Source organism: Heliconius melpomene, chromosome 10 (assembly GCF_056956725.1).
Source record: "Heliconius melpomene rosina isolate 202511_hmr_F chromosome 10, ASM5695672v1, whole genome shotgun sequence".
Classification (NCBI taxonomy): Eukaryota; Metazoa; Arthropoda; class Insecta; order Lepidoptera; family Nymphalidae; genus Heliconius; species Heliconius melpomene.
Window position 1 is genome coordinate 4,127,603 of NC_140398.1, and position 14,540 is coordinate 4,142,142.

General features: G+C 31.6%; 2 protein-coding genes across 2 annotated transcripts; both read left to right on the top strand.

Annotated features, from left to right (window-relative positions):
• The first annotated feature begins 949 nt into the window (after nucleotides 1-949).
• LOC146535215 (glucose dehydrogenase [FAD, quinone]-like) lies at nucleotides 950-4,845 on the top strand. Its single transcript, XM_085191147.1, has 4 exons — nucleotides 950-1,447; nucleotides 2,795-2,952; nucleotides 3,170-3,284; nucleotides 3,523-4,845. Exons 1-4 carry the CDS (start codon nucleotides 950-952, stop codon nucleotides 4,843-4,845), a joined length of 2,094 nt encoding a protein of 697 aa, XP_085047273.1.
• A 5,411-nt stretch (nucleotides 4,846-10,256) lies between these two features.
• On the top strand, nucleotides 10,257-13,305 carry LOC146535216 (glucose dehydrogenase [FAD, quinone]-like). Its single transcript, XM_085191148.1, has 4 exons — nucleotides 10,257-10,298; nucleotides 11,612-11,769; nucleotides 12,014-12,128; nucleotides 12,367-13,305. Exons 1-4 carry the CDS (start codon nucleotides 10,257-10,259, stop codon nucleotides 13,303-13,305), a joined length of 1,254 nt encoding a protein of 417 aa, XP_085047274.1.
• Nucleotides 13,306-14,540: the final 1,235 nt, after the last annotated feature.

Here is a 14,540-nt window from a genome sequence, read left to right on the forward strand (position 1 = left end):
CGCGCCATCTATCAAATGACAGTAGTAAATACACTTAGAAAATTGTCATTGTCAATAGATCTAGATCCCAATTGTTTTATTAGTATAACCTAGCAGTAACAGATGTCAGCACTTGTTATTGTAGGTAACTCAACTGAACGAAATTTATCTAATATACTAAACTGTGATGCTGGAGGAAGGTCTCATAAAAAGCATAAGGACACCCTGAAGAATATGTGAAGAGGTTGATGACAATAGCTGTGGCCAAAGAAATATGCACAGATTGTAACGTTCTGCGCTCCGTCCTCTCTAGATAGCCCGCTAAGGATACAACGTGAAGGTAATAAATGTGGTATTGGTATAGGAAGGCTTTTAAAGATAACTTATATTATAGCTAGGAATAGCTCATTGATATTTGGAAGTCCACTTATCTAGGTGAAACCGCAATATAAATGCATATTTTTATTGATGTATGAGGTATATTCGCGTAAAGTGAAATGATTAAATTGATTGTATAAAAACCAAAAATAATTGTAATAATATAAAAAAAACATATAAACGGATACAACAATGCCTTTAATTTATCAATATAATAAGTATTTGTTATAAAATATCCATATTTCAACTAAAAATCTAAATATGACTCAATTATAACCAATCTTTTTCATTTTGCCTTCAATAATACAATAAATACAATAAAAAATGTCATTAAAAAGAATAGAACGAATAAAAATGTTCTTCAACGATCATCTTGCGAAGATATCGATGAATGGTAATATTAATGTTTCAGTCATTTAAATTCTGTACCACTCGATTCGGCAAGTCCCCGATAGAAAGACAAGTTTAACAACGTTGTAATACATTAATAAAATTTAATAGATTAATTTTAAATTTTATCTATTATTATATAATTTTTAATAATTATATTTTTAAGTCTAGAGTAATTTTTAATTTAGTGTTCAGTGCCAATATGAATTGGGTGCCGTCGAATATTAGTAGCATATGTGCGGAACAGTTAGCACCGTTGACACAGTGTTCTTCCACAGGAGTACTGTTTTTAGCATTAATTACTAAACTTTTTAGTGGCGTTACGTATAGTGTACCAAAAACGAAAGTTAATTCAAGAAAAAAACAAGCTCTACTAGGAGATAAGAAGTGGAATATAAAAAACTCCAAGAGTTATCCACGATCAAAATTATTAAAATATGAAAGTGAAAGACTAAAACATGTTGATAATAACAATTTTGATAATGTCTTCAAATATGTTAAGTTCAATTATGAAAATCCATTTTTAAATTCAAATGATTTGGAAAAATCTGCGACTAAATTCGAAATTAAAAAGTTAATAAAGCAAAATACGTCTAATGCAAGATCAAAAACGAAACGTGAATATGATTTTATCGTGGTTGGTGCTGGATCAGCTGGCTGCGTGGTTGCCAGTCGTCTATCAGAAGTAAAAAAGTGGAAGGTAGGACAGTAACGTCACGCTATCTTAAGATATTTTTTTATCCCGCAATTTAGCAGGGTAGGCAGAGGGTACCGGGAAATCTAGTGTTTAGACATTTCGTTTCCATTTAGATACTTTTACAAAACTGCAAGCATTGAGTTTTGAGTAGCGAAACTCAAAGCCGCAAATAATAAAAATAAAAGATATGAATTATTAAAATATATAAATAGGCATAAATAGACATGACATATTTCTAGACTAAATACCTAAAAGTGGACCTTGTTTTTGTAACGATAAATTATGTCAAGTCGTTATAGTTGGGAAGTATATGGCCGCATGCAACGATAGGAGATTAGCCTCTCGGTTGGTTAAATAAAAGAAATTAAAGAACAAAATGAAGATAAAAGATACAGAAAGAAGAGATTTGTCACTATATTCATTATTATTGTGCCTAATATAACAAAGGCGATATACTTATATAAATAAGGTTTCAAGATTTAAATATTAAAATACAAAAACAGATAACAGATACCTAAAAAAGCATGAAATTATTAGCAAAACAAATTTTATATTATCAAGATATTTCGTCAAGATCTTGACATAATTGTTTATTTTATTACTTTTTATTACAATAAAGCAAATATAAACGAAATGCGATGACTGAGTAGTCACGGTCTAGATGCCATTTATTTCAAATGCCAAATCTGCCGAAAAGCAACGGTTGACCGGTGTTTTTTTTGGTACCACTTACGAAGTCAAGACAAATAAACTTACTTATACGCCAGCTTAAACAAAATTTCTATAGTCTTTGGTTTAAATATCTAAGAGGCTAAGAAAACCGAGGACCTAGTGTTAAGGTACACTATCCCTATGCCTATCCTGCCATATACTGGATACTCCAAAAAGCTGAACACTGTTATTTATTTGTTTTATTTACTTCAAAAATAATATATATATATAAATGTAACTTGTGAAGTACCATTTTACCTCATAATTTTAAGTTCTAGTTTGTTAGTTGCAAGTTTATTTTCAATACTAGTCTGTTAATATTCGCTATAGTTTCTCTATGGATAGCAGAACTTTGCGAGATACAGCAGAAAGTTGTCCTGATTGGAATACAACAAACTTGTTAAGAAACTTTTTATAAACTCTAGATGCCTCTTGAATTTTTATTTCATCACTAAAAGAAGATAAAATTCTATGTAACTATATAAAATAGTAGGAAATGAAAGTTGATAAAATATTTATTATATAAGAAATTTTTGAACATGGAACATTGTATTTAAAACATAAATTATAGTCCGGTACCATACACTTCATATAAAAAATCAAAGAAAAAAGACTAAAAATCCAACATAACACGTTTAGGTTCTCCTTCTAGAAGCTGGTCCGGAAGAGCCAGATATAACTACGGTACCATCCCTAGCATTATCATTGGGAAGGTCCTCAATAGATTGGGGCTTTACAACTCAACCAGAAGCTCTAACTTGTCGTTCTGTTAGAGGACAACAGTGTCCTTTGATAAGGTAGTAAAATTTTATAAAAGAAATAGTTATTTTTCTATTATGTTTCAGACTACAACTAATGTGCTTTATTTAAATTATTGCTTGAATAAAAAATCTTATGAACGATATTTTTAAAAATTAACTATACTGATTTTAGTTATGTAAATAAATAAAACTGGTAGATTTATTTTTATTGTTGGTCTAAAAATGTAATATTGTTTTCTTTAAATATTATTAGTGGTCGAACAATGGGAGGCTCCAGTTCAGTCAACTATATGGTGTATATGAGAGGAAACAGGCGCGATTACGATAACTGGGCAGAATTAGGCAATGAAGGATGGAGCTATGAAGAGGTAGAATTATTTTTGTAATTATGTTTTCATTAACAAGACCATTGTTAATTAATCTAATGTACGCAATTTTTTTTGAGAAAGAAATTCAAAGAAATTCTTGATGAAGTTCCATTATATTATTTTAAAGATTAATAAATAAAGAGACCTAAATAATATTGAACCATTTATTTTAATAATGTTAATTCATTTTTTTTAGATATTTCTGATGTAAAATTATTTATTTATTATTACATTTCAGGTTTTGCCATATTTTAAAAAATCTGAGAATAATCGAGATGCTGAGTCTAAAGATACTTATATTCATTCTGTTGGTGGACCTCTCACTGTCGAAAGATTTCCTTATACAGACATAAATACTATTCAGCTGGTTAAAGCTTTTAATGAAAAAGGTTTGCCAATAACAGATTTAACAAAAGAAGATAATTTTGGTACAAACATTGGCTTGTCTACTTCCGAAAACGGCAAGAGAGTATCTACAAACGTCGCCTTCATAAAACCAATTAGGAAATATCGAAAAAATATTGATATAATGACTAATGCGTTTGTTACAAAAATTTTAATTAATCCAAAGACAAAGGAAGCAAAAGGTGTTGCATATGAAATAAATGGAATCCGTTATCGAGCATTTGCAAAAAAAGAGGTAATCATCAGCGGTGGAACACTAAATTCACCAAAACTTCTTATGTTATCTGGAATAGGCCCTAAAGAGTGCCTAGAAACCTTCAATATACCTGTGTTAAATGATTTAAAAGTAGGTCAAAATTTACAAGATCATGTAACAACTAACGCTCTTATTATATCTCTTACAAATACCACATCAACTTCGGTCGGTAGTTCAAGAATGTTAGATGAAATTCGTAGATATAAAATGCAGTATCCTAACAAAATGGGACCATTGGCGTCTACTAGTATTCTAAGTAGTATAGCATTTATAAAATCTAAATATGCTTATGAAGACGTACCTGATGTACAGTTTCATTTTGATGGTAGGAATGTAAGAGAATTTTATTCAGACCCTACTACATATTTGGCAACCAATATACTACCGTTGGCGTTTTATGATGGTATTGCAGTGAGACCACTTTTGCTTGTACCAAAAAGTAAGGGATATTTATTCTTAAACCAAACTGACCCAATTTATGGTCAACCTTTAATATATTCAAGATTTTTCACGGTTCAAGAAGACGTAGACGTGTTAGTCGAAGGTATGCGTTACGTGGTAGGCTTGGAAAACACAAAAGCCTTTAAAGCTATTGGAGCAAAATTTGTGAGAACACCAATTCCTGGTTGTACTCAGCATACGTGGGGAACTTACGAATATTTTGCATGTTTACTAACTGAATATACAACGACAATATATCATCCAGTAGGAACGTGTAAGATGGGACCTTCTTGGGATGAGGATGCTGTAGTTGATACAAGATTAAGAGTTTACGGTATAAAAAATCTTAGAGTTGTCGACGGTTCTATAATGCCAGTTATAGTACGAGGAAATACAAACGCCCCTATAATTATGATTGCCGAGAAAGCTGCAGATATGATCAAAGAAGACTGGTTATGATAGACGTTTTAATGAGAGAAAATTAATATTTGTGTCAGCCAAAATTGGCTTGTGCCTATTTATTAAGCTTCCTTATAATATATTAACACTGTTTCAAATATATTTTGGGAAAACAATTTAAAAGTCTGCATAGTGGATGTCTAACAAGGGCTTTTATCACACATCACTAAACGAAATGTTTATGATACATATATCATACATTACAAGACAAAAGGACTCAAAAGCGAAATATATGAGAGTTTAGAATATTTCGAATCGTACATCTATTGTAAGTAAAACAAGAAAGTTTCCAACGGAATAATTTCCACGGCTGAGTCATCTAAGAACACGCTTGTGGCCATTAACGTTTACACCAAAAATGAAAAAAATCTGATGTAATGATAGTAATGTGTAATTTTTATTATTTTTTATTCTGTAACTATTCTTAGTAATGATAGTAATTTGTAATTAAGAATACCTTGATATTTAATATAAATTTTGGATAATAATTAGGGAAATAACATAATTGTACGAAATGAAATTAATTACTATTGATAACATAATGAAAGATTTAATTTTAGTTGCAATCAAATATATTATATGCCGTTAGGTTTCGCCATTTCTCCCATATATATCTCTAAATAATAATTATCGAAAGTTTTCATTAAACAGTTTTCTCTACAGATAATATTTAAAAAAATACAATAATATCAATTTATATTTTTTTACCATTTTTAAATTTAATTTAATTAAAATCGTATTGATATATTTAATTTATGTTTATTTATGTTACTTAATTTTAACATTAGTTTTTAAATAACATATACATACGTATTTTAAAACAAATAGTCAGTGTTTTTATTGAAAATCGCGTATTTCTTCGCCACAAGTGAGACCCATCTGCTGTTGCTACACTCCCATTATCTGCCTTCATAAACCGCTGAGATGCAAACATTCTTGGCTAAGACTTTGTCCTTTAAACCAAAGTTTACATCTCTTTCCAATCAGAGTTATATGAAAGGGACAGAAAATCATCGACAAGCCTATGTAAACAGATCCATAAAATTTATACTGTCTTTAAACTTTGTCTAACTGCATTAAATACAGTGTGGAAGCATTTAAGATAAGGTCCACTTACTAAGAACTTTGTCTATTTCAATAATAATTAGGTAGTTTTAGACAGGGGTAGTAGTTAATAAATGTTATCTTCGTTCTTCTTGAGCATATAGCGGTGTAAAAATACCAGATGATATGCCACCACATATATGTCAATATATTATCACACAATAAAAAAATATTTAAAAACGTATAACATTTTTAATATGAACTAGCACCCCATAATCCATATATTTTTGTGGAGCAAAATCGAAATTCTTATACGCTTGTTTTTACTTATTTTTAGCAGATATGTAGAGACATTTCAACAAATTTCCCATATGACGCGAATCTATACGATTTTTCCCTACTAAAAAGTGCTCAGCGTGGCTAAAAAACATTTTCACTTCGGAAATATGTCAGATTATTCCTAATTCTGATTACACTAGTACACTAGTAATCAACTTCACGCTGCATCCCGCACACAACAGGGTAGGCAGGGGGAAATAGTGTTAACACACTCCGTTCCCCACTTTCGGAACTTTGAACTTTGCGGAACTGAACGCCGCGCTTTTGCCTCGATACAAGAGCGAAGAAACGGAAACATAAATTTAAATAAATATTTCCTTTCCTCGAGTGGTGATCGAACCCACAACCATCGCGTTACAGTCACGCTCTTGTGCCGCTGCGCGATGACGGCCTCAGTGCATACATACTTCCACAAAATTAAGTTTGTCAAGTTTTATAAGTTGTACTACTCCTTGACTTATAATCCCGAAATCGGTACGGAACTCTCGGTGGGCGAGTTCGACTCGCACTTGACCATTTTTTTTATTACTATTTTAATAGTATTGAGTTTAAGTTCCGGCGAACTTGGACTGTAACGTATAATATAAAACTCCCATACAATTTTACAATTTAATAGTATAGCTTTAATACGACACAATAAATTCTGCATAGTACAGTTAAGTAAGTTTAAAACAAGTTAAACTTTAACTCCATAGTAAGTTGCAACCCACACACACCTGTATGACACGGGATATAATAGTCTTACTAATAGATTATAACAAACTTGTTTGGATTTCTGTACGCTTATACAAGAGCTTTTGAACTGTACGATATCAACATATAAACATAGTATGTACATAAATGTGAAGCTGATTAAGTACTTAAGTAATTATAATATACTAGCGACCCCCTTGCGGCTTCGCCCGCTTTTACTACTGGATTATTCATATAATGTATGTTTGCAAAGCACTTAAGATAATGTGAAAATTAATTAAACTCTAATGCAACCCGCATTTCAATAAGGTTTCAATAAGGATTTCCAATTGTTTTACACAGCAAGGATTTTTTAGTAGGTACCGTAATTTTAAATCTTTGCTACTAATCTTTTCAAGTACTTATTAAAATATATTTAAATGACTATTTTTAGATAGTTAAATGACTATTTTTTAACGGAAGAAATTATAAACAAAAACCTACCTACTAATAACTACTACAAAAAATATGAAACCAAATATATCGCGCTGAAATAATACATTCAACTCCAATTATCCAATACGTGCAAACGCATCTAAATCTTCGTTGCTATGCCTCTATAGCGGGGGTGTTTTTTTTTTGAGCTTGTGGTTAATGCTGAAGAGGGTATTCTGTCCCTGATGAAAAGCAAACATGGCTGCCTGTGAGGAAAATTAAATAGAATGCATTGGCCGGGAATCGAACCTGGGCTGCCCGCGTGGCAGGCGAGCATTCTACCACTGAACCACCGATGACTGCTCATGACGCGCTTGTATAAGCAAAACGTCGCGGGGCGCGTTTCGCAGCAAGGATGTTTTGATATTGTAACAACTTCTAAAGTACTTATTAAAATGAAAAAACAGTAAAAGACAATTTTGATCTACATTAAATGGCCAACGTAACTAATATACTTATTTATATGCTGAGAGTAAGGGATAAGTAAAACTTGAGTAACATACAGCTGATGTGTCAACAATTAAATGCGTTTTTCTCTAAAACTATTCGCAATTTCGAAATAGTGTAAAAAGCAAATTTTATCTTCGTTTAACGTAGAAATTTAATAAAGTATTTTAAAGGATAAGGATTAATACCATTATGGAAAAATATCCCTCACAATAAAAAATATATTGAAATTACTATTTTTAGACAGAAATAGGATCACTACACGTTATCCTTAAAAGATAAAAATATGCTGTCGCTAACTTTTTTGTAGATCTTTTTAAGAGGAATAATACTCCAGTACATTATTTTCATGTAGTACTTACCATTAAAGCAGCGCATGCGCGAAAGTGTTTCAACTGGTAGGACTTTATACACATTTATCGTATTTATGTTAATTTACATAAGAATGTACAAATAATAAACTATATATAAACCTTCCCTGAGAAATACACGACCTAATGGTGAAAACCGCATAAAAATCCGTTGGGTGGTTTAGAAGAAGAAGAGTTAGAAAGTTCAGACAGACACGAAAAGCGACTTTGTTTTATAAGATATAGGATAGGATAGGAAGAATATAAAAGGACTTGTCCTCACTGACTGAGGTAAGACGCGCGCACAGCCGTAACCGCTGATGGTAGAAACGTTAAATTTGGACAAAAGTTTCCTTCATAATCTGGACATCCACTAAGAAGGGATTTTGAAAAATTTTAACCCTAAAGGGGTGAAATAGGGGTTCAAAGTTTGTATGGAAAAAAATTTAAATCGGCACCGATTTTTATAAAATTTTAAATTTAGATTTTTAAAAGTATTTAATTGAACACGTGTTTCATCGTTTTCTAGAATTCTCCCCCTAAGGGTGCAAATAAGGGGTTGAAAGTTTGTATGGGAAAATTCTTAAATCGCCACCGATTTTTATAAAATTTGATATTTAGACTCTTAAAAATATTTAATTGAACATATGTTTCATGGTTTTCTAGAATTCACCCCCTAAGGGTGAAAATAAGGGATTGAAAGTTTGTATGGAAAAATCTTTAAACAGCCACCGATTTTTATAAAATTTGAAATTTAGACTCTTAAAAATATTTCATTGAACACATGTTTCATGGGTTATTAGAATTTATCCTTAAATACGCATCGAAGCTGCGCGCTTAAGTTATAATATAAGACTAGTCGTTGCCAGTAAATATAAGAGAACTTAAGCTCATTTGTTAGACAAAATTGCTATAAAATAAAAAGTTTCCATAAATCCACTGCATTCATAAAGAACACGTAAGCATTTCAGATTAGTTAGTAAATAATTGATTAGTTCAAACGGGTGAAGCCATGAGCGACCCGCTCGTGGCTTCACCCGTTTGAACCCGTAACCCGTTTGAAAGGTAAGCTAATATAATACTTAAATATTGTTATAAAATATTATAAGTAACAAGATCAAGAGAGGTGGTGGGCAAATTGAATATTCATAAGAACGCTCATTTGCAAAGTTAATCTTTAATTATTGTAATTTCTTATTGTTTAGTGGCGATTCACTCTGCGCTAAGACAATTTAATATTCAGAATTGCGAATTCGTTATAATTTATTTCATTATATTATACCGTTATGAACAAACAGAAAGCTTGGATCGATTCACAATTTTGTACTTTAATAGAAAATTGGGCAGCAAATATGTACTTTGAAGAAAGCTTTGCAATTAATTTATTGAGGGAAATGGATTATTATATTTGGCTAAAGGAAAATCGTGGTGCTGGTTTAAACTGGTGTTGCTGGTGCCTGTGATATCAAGAATATTCTCATGCTTAGTATAGGTTTCAATTACAATACGAAAAAAATACTGTCATAATATTTATCTTATCAACCCCTACAAAGTGTAAGTCACTATTTAACTATTTCTAGAGCACTAAGAACAAATAAAGTTAGAAATTCGAAGGAAACTCAAGCACACACCAGAGAGTGGTTAACACATAAAATAGCGGTCGCAATGTAAAATGAGCAAAGTGCTGGACTATTAAGGTCTCTTCTGCTGTAGGGCTGGAGTATGTTGATCAAATATCGATAAAAAATAGCTTAGAAAATATATATCCTCGAGCAATGAACAATATCGCTAGATGCATTTTTTCTTCGGCTATCATGTTTCCTCCCGCACAAAGCTGAATCTGGGAACCTAATATTAAAACACTCTGTTCCCGTCATTACCCTTCCATTTCTCACTTTACATCGAATTTTTGAGGTATTGCCTTATGAGTGGAACTCAGCGCCGGACTTTGCCTCGTCTAAAGAAAAAAAAATCATTCCTCGAATAGGAATTGAATAACGGTCCACCAGTCCCACTCTAATGCCCCTGCACAGCACAGCAGCTTCGAAAAGGTTGTCGATGCAAATGGTCCCAGCACTAAAATGCATTTGCTTCCAATGGTCTCAGGTTAGACGCAAATAGGTGTGGAACAAACAAAGTGCAATGTTCAAATCTCTATTAGACTGGTGATAGTCTCCCGGAGCGACGGCGACGGTCACGTTGCTTAGGACACTTGCTTGTAGCTATTTGTAATTAAAAAAATGGTAATATGGGATATTTTGGTAATTTTTGATGTGAAAAGGCTTAAAATTTTAAAAATCTAAATCTAAATTAACTATAATCTATTATTTTAGGTTTCACTAAGAGTTATTTACGTCAACGTGGTATTTTCTAATTATTAATTTTATTTTCTAAATGTAAATCGAAAACTCCTTTACTACATCTAGCTAAGGAGGGAACTAAATATGAGAATTTGACTATAAGAAGAAAAAGAAGTATATTTCTAGATTCATTTCAAGATCTATTCTAATATTTTATTGTTTAACAATAACAATGTCTCTTTTTCTAAAAAAAAATAGTACTTAAATATTAAACTATTCATATGTACATTTATAATGATTTCAAATAATTTCTATTCAAAACTTTAAATAAGCTTTTCAAACTTCCTTTACTTTTTAATATAAAGAATTGTTACCGTCTAACAAAGTGAAACTTGGAAATTCATCATTTACATTAATTCTAGAACTGTGGACGACTCCCAACGACAAAAGGATCTAAAATTAGAGTACCTGAGTTCATTTAAATTTCATATCGTAGCTGCATTCCGCGGGATTTGAATAAGAACGAAATAAAATAGCTTAATCTAAATCATTTGTATGGTTTATATATACCTTTATTTTCAAAGGTTGCTAGTTTTATTCAAATAACGTTGTTTTAATACTAAGTTCCCTATGCCTATCCTGCTATATAGTGGATACTGCAAAAAGCTGAACACGTACTTATATTTTTTACTTACTTCAAAAATAATATATATAAATGTAACTTTTGAAGTACCATTTTACCTCATAATTTTAAGTTTTAGTTTGTTAGTTGCAAGTTTATTTTCAATACTGGTCTGTTAATATTCGCTATAGTTTCTCTATGGATAGCAGAACTTTGCGAGATACAGCAGAAAGTTGTCCTGATTGGAATACAACAAACTTGTTAAGGAACTTTTTATAAACTCTAGATGCCTCTTGAATTTTTATTTCATCACTAAAAGAAGATAAAAATCTATGTAACTATATAAAACAGTAGGATATCGAAGATGATAAAATATTTATAACGTAAGATATTTTTAAACATGCATTGCATTTAAAGCATAAATTATAGTCCGGTACATATACTGCATATAAAAAAGATCAAAGAAAAGATTAAAAAATCCATCATAACACGTTTAGGTTCTCCTTCTAGAAGCTGGTCCGGAAGAGCCAGATATAACCACGGTACCATCCCTAGCATTATCATTGGGAAGGTCCTCAATAGATTGGGGCTTTACAACTCAACCAGAAGCTCTGACTTGGCGTTCTGTTAGAGGACAACAGTGTCCTTGGATAAGGTAAATAAATTACGTAAAATAAAAGGTTATTTTTTTATGGAATAAATTATATTATGTTTCAGACTACAACTAACGTGCTTTATTTAAATTGTTGCTTGAATAAAAAATCTTATGAACGATATTTTTAAAAATTATCCACTTAAATTTTAGTTATGTAATTTTAAAAAAAACTGGTAGATTTGTTTTTATTATTGAATTAAAAAACGTCTAAAAATTTAATATTTTTTTCTTTAAATATTATTAGTGGTCGAACAATGGGAGGCTCCAGTTCAGTCAACTATATGGTGTATATGAGAGGAAACAGGCGCGATTACGATAACTGGGCAGAATTAGGCAATGAAGGATGGAGCTATGAAGAGGTAGAATTATTTTTGTGATTATGTTTTCATTAACAAGACCATTGTTAATTAGTCTAATGTACGCAATTTTTTTTGAGAAAGAAATTCAAAGAAATTCTTGATGAAGTTCCATTATATTATTTTAAAGATTAATAAATAAAGAGACCCAAATAATATTGAACCATTTATTTTAATAATGTTAATTCATTTTTTTTAGATATTTCTGATGTAAAATTATTTATTTATTATTACATTTCAGGTTTTGCCATATTTTAAAAAATCTGAGAATAATCGAGATGCTGAGTCTAGAGATACTTATATTCATTCTGTTGGTGGACCTCTCACTGTCGAAAGATTTCCTTATACAGACATAAATACTATTCAGCTGGTTAAAGCTTTTAATGAAAAAGGTTTGCCAATAACAGATTTAACAAAAGAAGATAATTTTGGTACAAACATTGGCTTGTCTACTTCCGAAAACGGCAAGAGAGTATCTACAAACGTCGCCTTCATAAAACCAATTAGGAAATATCGAAAAAATATTGATATAATGACTAATGCGTTTGTTACAAAAATTTTAATTAATCCAAAGACAAAAGAAGCAAAAGGTGTTGCATATGAAATAAATGGAATCCGTTATCGAGCATTTGCAAAAAAAGAGGTAATCATCAGCGGTGGAACACTAAATTCACCAAAACTTCTTATGTTATCTGGAATAGGCCCTAAAGAGTGCCTAGAAACTTTCAATATACCTGTGTTAAATGATTTAAAAGTAGGTCAAAATTTACAAGATCATGTAACAACTAACGCTCTTATTATATCTCTTACAAATACTACATCAACTTCGGTTGGTAGTTCAAGAATGTTAGATGAAATTCGTAGATATAAAATGCAGTATCCTAACAATATGGGACCATTGGCGTCTACTAGTATTCTAAGTAGTATAGCATTTATAAAATCTAAATATGCTTATGAAGACGTACCTGATATACAGTTTCACTTTGATGGTAGGAATGTAAGAGAATTTTATTCAGACCCTACTACATATTTGGCAACCAATATGCTACCGTTGGCGTTTTATGATGGTATTGCAGTAAGACCACTTCTGCTTGTACCAAAAAGTAAGGGGTATTTATTCTTAAACCAAACTAACCCAAATTATACAAATATATACAAATTGAGTAGTTCAAACGGGTGAAGCCATGAGCGACCCGCTCATGGCTTCACCCGTTTGAACTGAGGTAAGCTAATATAATACTTAAATATTGTTATAAAATATTGAAAGTAACCAGATCACGGGAGGTGGTGGCCAAACTGAATATTCATAAGAAAGCTCATTTGCAAAGTTAATCCTTAATTATTGTAATTTCTTATTGTTTAGTGACGATTCACTTTTCTCTAAGACAATTTATTATTCAGAATTGCGAATTCGTTATAATTTATTTCATTATATTATACTGTTATAAACAAACAGAAAGCTTGGATCGATTCACAATTTTGTACTTTAATAGAAAATTGGGGAGCAAATATGTACTTTGAAGAAAGCTTTGCAATTAATTTATTAAGGGAAATGGATTATTATATTTGGCTAGAGGGAAAACGTGGTGCTGGTTTAAACTGGTGTTGCTGGTGCCTGTGATATCAAGATTATTCTCATGCTTAAGTACAGGTTTTAATTAAGATTCAAAATAATACGAAAAATAACTGTTATAATATTTATCTTATCAACCCATACAAAGTGTAAGTCACTATTTAACTATTTCTAGAGCACTAAGAACAAATAAAGTTAGAAATTCGAAGGAAACTCAAGCACACACCAGAGGGTGGTTAACACATAAAATAGCGGTCGCAATGTAAAATGAGCAAAGTGCTGGACTATTAAGGTCTCTTCTGCTGTAGGGCTGGAGTATGTTGATCAAATATCGATAAAAAAATAGCTTAGAAAATATATATCCTTGAGCAATGAATATCGCTAGATGCATTTTTTCTTCAGCTTCATGTTTCCTCCCGCATAAAGCTGAATCTGGGAACCTAATATTAAAACACTCCGTTCCCGTTATTACCCTTCCATTTCTCACTTTACATCGAATTTTTGAGGTATTGCCTTATGAGTGGAACTCAACGCCGGACTTTGCCTCGTCAAAAGAAAAAAAAATCATTCCTCGAATAGGAGTTGAATAACGGTCAACCAGTCCCACTCTAATGCCCCTGCACAGCACAGCAGCTTCGAAAAAGATGTCGATGCAAAAGGTCCCAACACTAAAATGCATTTGCTTCCAATGGTCTCAGGTTAGACGCAAATAGGTGTGGAACAAACAAAGTGCAATGTTCAAATCTCTATTAGACTGGTGATAGTCTCCCGGAGCGACGGCGACGGTCACGTTGCTTAGGACACTTGCTTGTAGCTATTTGTAATTAAAAAAATGGTAATAT

Bases quoted from the DNA above. Each gene is read 5' to 3' on its own strand.
- LOC146535215 (XM_085191147.1), top strand. From the start codon at position 950: ATGAATTGGGTGCCGTCGAATATTAGTAGCATATGTGCGGAACAGTTA. The intron at 2,953-3,169 runs GTAGTAAAATTT...AAATATTATTAG, and splicing joins CAACAGTGTCCTTTGATAAG to TGGTCGAACAATGGGAGGCT. The intron at 3,285-3,522 runs GTAGAATTATTT...ATTACATTTCAG, and splicing joins AAGGATGGAGCTATGAAGAG to GTTTTGCCATATTTTAAAAA.
- LOC146535216 (XM_085191148.1), top strand. From the start codon at position 10,257: ATGGTCCCAGCACTAAAATGCATTTGCTTCCAATGGTCTCAG. The intron at 10,299-11,611 runs GTTAGACGCAAA...TAACACGTTTAG, and splicing joins TTTGCTTCCAATGGTCTCAG to GTTCTCCTTCTAGAAGCTGG. The intron at 12,129-12,366 runs GTAGAATTATTT...ATTACATTTCAG, and splicing joins AAGGATGGAGCTATGAAGAG to GTTTTGCCATATTTTAAAAA.